The following is a 3,977-nucleotide window of genomic DNA, read 5'->3' on the forward strand; positions in this document are numbered from 1 at the left end:
TTTAATGAGCCATTCAAGCCAGCCACATTGACGTACATATGTACATATAAAAAAGCTGCGCAATCAAATCATAAATTATACAACAATTAATTTGTAAATATGTATATTATTAAAAAAAAAAAAGATCATTATATTAATGGGCTAACATAAATTTTGTCCGGCTTTACTTTGTGGTTAGAGACGAATTCGAATACCACGGCGAAGATGAAATCTAGGACGAAAACGAAAACAAATGCGAAGACGCACATCAAGATGACCTAGGTGGTGGCGTATGCCAATACGTTTTTAAAGGTGAAGGCCTTCAGCGACATCAAAAAACTTGCAAAGTCAGTCGGATAAATAAAGACCCTCTGGACTCCTCGTAGCATCAGACCAGGGAACCGTATCATAAGATTATACGTTTTTCCGAAAAGTCGTTTGCGAGTGTAAAATTCCACGCTTTAACCCTTTCACCCTCCTTATTTTTCAACTCAGGCATCGTATTGGCTTTCGTATTATATATTTTAAGTGGGATCTAGCTGGGAACAAGCTAAGCATTTATTCATCGTTTGTAGAGCGCTTCAAAGTTGTACGAATCATTGAGGACATAAAAGCCAAAAATAGTCTGTGAACTGAATTTAACATTTTATTAAATAAATGTATAATTTACTTTCAATGCACTCCAGATGGCAAGCTATTTATTAAATATATTTTGTTCATTTCCTATGACGCGGAATGCTCAGTCAGCCACGCTCCAACGTTTTCCTTATTGTTTGCCAACCAAGCTATGTTATTCTTCACTGTCTCCAAAGCGCGCACACGTGCTGCTGCACCAGCGCCGGCCTCTGGATATTTAGCAAAGAATTGCTCCATTTCTTCCAACTTGGTTTGTTTGTCGAAGCGCGACGTAATTGAAGGAATCATATTACCCAAGTAACGTTCATTCAAACCGAAACGGTCCACTAAATCGGGCCAATGTTCGCGCACATAATCCCAGACGATTGGTTCACCAACCGGGTTGGCGGCGATATATTGCAAACAAGTGAAATAATCTTGACTGCGCACATTATTTTCATCCCAGGCGAGATTGATATAGCTGCAACGATTCACGAATACAAAAGTAAAGGAGTTTAAAAAGAATTATTAAGTAAAATTCACACTTACTTGCTCAAAATCCATGGTACTTGCACAGCTGACAGGCCGTACATTAATTTCGATTTCTCACTGGCATCAGACTCGTTCACGAAGAGTTCCCACATCTTGTTCCAGGACTGCTCATTAGCGGCGTATGCCCCATAGTAGTAGACTGTTTGACGAATGTCTGGATGTGGGCGCACATCTGGAGTACCAAGCCATGCATTAAAGCGTGTTGCTGCTTCTGTTAAGCATTCCTCCACACCGAGGGAGCACGCAGCCGATAAGATAGAAACACGCAAGAGGCTAGGAAAAGTTTTTTATTATTTTATTTTATTTAAAAAAAAAACACTATTCTTCTTTTATTTTCAAACATACTTTTGTAAATGATCATCACCTACTGTCCACGTAACTTGTTCATAGATTGGCTTTATTAAATTGCGTGAATACTGGTTGTAATTGCCATAAACTTCGGTGAACATAAGCGAACGTTTGAGTGAGGTGAGCTTCGATGCCGCCACACTCCAGGGCACATATTCGGTTTCCTTTGCCAAATATTCCGTCATGTCGAAGGCCGTGTCGTAAGAGAGCTGCGTGGCATCGGCGAGCGAGAAGGCATCATTTAAGAGACCAGCGCGATCACCAACTGAAAATTTCTAAATAGGTAGGGAGGAAAAAAGATGGTACAAATTTAGGAACTATTTATTTGTATTGGATACATACATACTACTCTATTTATATCAATTAACTAGCAATTACCCGGCGTGCTTCGCTGCGCCTTAAATGTATTTTTGTGTTGTAACTCTCCCCCTAAGCTCTTATGGCCTCATTTACAAAATATTTTTAAAGAACTTTATGAAGTTAGATTTAAAAAAAATCGATCTATGAAGCATTGTTTATTTTTTTTTTGAGTTAATATATTTTCGAAGGTAATTAGAAAATATGTAAAGAACCGACTTTCTCTTGGAAATTTAATTTATAATCTTATAACTGGAGTCTACTATCGCACCCTTTCCTCAAACTTGTATTGATTCAATATTCAAATAACGTATATTTATATAATTTGAAAAAATCTCCCTACTATACAAATATGTACAGCAATATTAACTAATATTTTCAAATGTTGAGAGAGGGGGGTAACAAAACAAAATTACTTTTAAGGCGCAGCGAAGCACGCCGGGTATTCGCTAGTTAGTTAATATTGCTGTACATATTTTAACAAAACAAATTCGTGCCTTTAAATAAAAGAATTTACTTATTCCATAAAAATATTTTGCAAAAAATGTAAATATCTTTGAGATTAATTTGATTTATTCAAACATTTTTTTTTTTGTGCGTGAAAAAACAAAATCAGACATTTTATGTAGTTCAATCAAAAAATTCCCAAATTCTTTTCAATTTGCATACACTCGCACTTTTTACCAATACACCCACACATTGCAAATTGCCTATCATCAATTTTTTTTTCAAGACGATAAGTAATTTCTCGTTCTATTTCAACAGCTGATCGATCATAGCTTTGGGAAGTTAGTTTTTGTTTGCAGAAAATTGTCTGCTTAATAAAATATAGAAAAAACAAAGAAATCGTATACGTGCGAACAAAGTGAAAGCAATGTTTTGAACGTGTAAACATAAATTAAGCGAACAAATTTTAGTGCTCAATTCGGTTGTATTTTCAAAACATTTTTGCCTACCAAAAGGTTCATCAAACCAACCAAGCTACCAAAGGAGAATGAACCTACCAATTTTGGTCCAATTGGACCAAAACGGCAACGCTGATGCTCGTCAATGAGCGAAACAGAAATCGTTTTGTTGCACTTTTTTCTTTGCAAAGTTTGTGTCTTTGGACGAATCATTCGTGAAATGTTTCGTTTGTTTTGAACTCTGTGTATGGACATACTTGGATACATACATACATATGATTAGTTTGTTGTGTCAACCACATACTGCACATGACTTCGAAGCGATGCTTTGCCTTTCGGTTATAAATGTGTACACACATACATATGTATGTATTTAGCATGTTCAATCAGTGATCGCTGTTTAGCTCAAATACGTACATATGTGTGTATGTATGTGGTATAGCGCAGTCACGTCGCTCATACACATCTCTTTTGCCTTTGTGAGCTCGTGTTTGATCGGCACTGATGTACAGATTTTTCGCGTAGCTATGCGCTGTATTTGGCAACCAAATAGGCTTATGATTGTACGTCTCTGTAATTTTTTGTATCTTTACACCCAAAAAAAGGGTGCTTATCTTCCAAGAATAAAAAATATACATAAGTATGCCACTCTGCGCCTTTTTACAAATGCTTCGTTTAAAAAAAAAAATATTAAAATCGGTTCAGTACTTTGAGAAATAAGTCGTTACAAACGTACTCCATATAATCAATTTTATTTAACAGTATAGATGAGCGGAAAGGAACGAAGTATGGCTCCTAAATGTTATTATTTTTCGATACGATGCAAGTGGATGGTTATTAGAAGAAAGTGTGATATCTACTACATATGTATTAGGGTGAAGCGAAAAAGTCACTTTTTGATTTAAAAAAACACATTGCACCGGGTTAAACCGTTTCCTATCGGATGGTATTCAGCCTTATCATGAGTTTCATTTTCCCCGAACCGGTTCACTTTTCATTTTTGGTTTCCTTGGTTTTACTATGGGCGGATGACAAATTTTCGGGTGAATTTTTTTTTCAGGCGAAACTCAGCAGATTTACATTCTACCGAGAACCTAAAAGTTTCGAAAAATCTCAGAAATTATGGTTCTTGTATACTTTTTTTTAAGATTTTGTAAGCAAATTTTGAGCTTGCTGTTTTGCAACCCATTAAATCATTAAATTTTAGTATGGAAAAGTTTA

The 3,977-nt window shown here is 35.9% G+C and overlaps 1 protein-coding gene across 1 annotated transcript in view; it reads right to left on the reverse strand.

The window, feature by feature from the left end:
• Window positions 1-673: 673 nt before the first annotated feature.
• LOC118738125 overlaps window positions 674-3,977 on the reverse strand; it is a 19,384-nt gene continuing 16,080 nt past the window's right edge. The window contains exons 21-23 of the mRNA XM_036469046.1: window positions 1,492-1,769; window positions 1,144-1,419; window positions 674-1,075 (exon numbers count right to left, since the gene is read on the reverse strand). Coding sequence (XP_036324939.1) covers window positions 703-1,075; window positions 1,144-1,419; window positions 1,492-1,769 — 927 coding nt within the window. The 3' untranslated portion in view covers window positions 674-702. The remainder of the gene's footprint in view (window positions 1,076-1,143; window positions 1,420-1,491; window positions 1,770-3,977) is intronic.

Source organism: Rhagoletis pomonella, unplaced genomic scaffold, assembly GCF_013731165.1.
Source record: "Rhagoletis pomonella isolate Grant_MI unplaced genomic scaffold, Rhpom_1.0 Rhpom_scaffold_00004, whole genome shotgun sequence".
NCBI lineage: Eukaryota > Metazoa > Arthropoda > Insecta > Diptera > Tephritidae > Rhagoletis > Rhagoletis pomonella.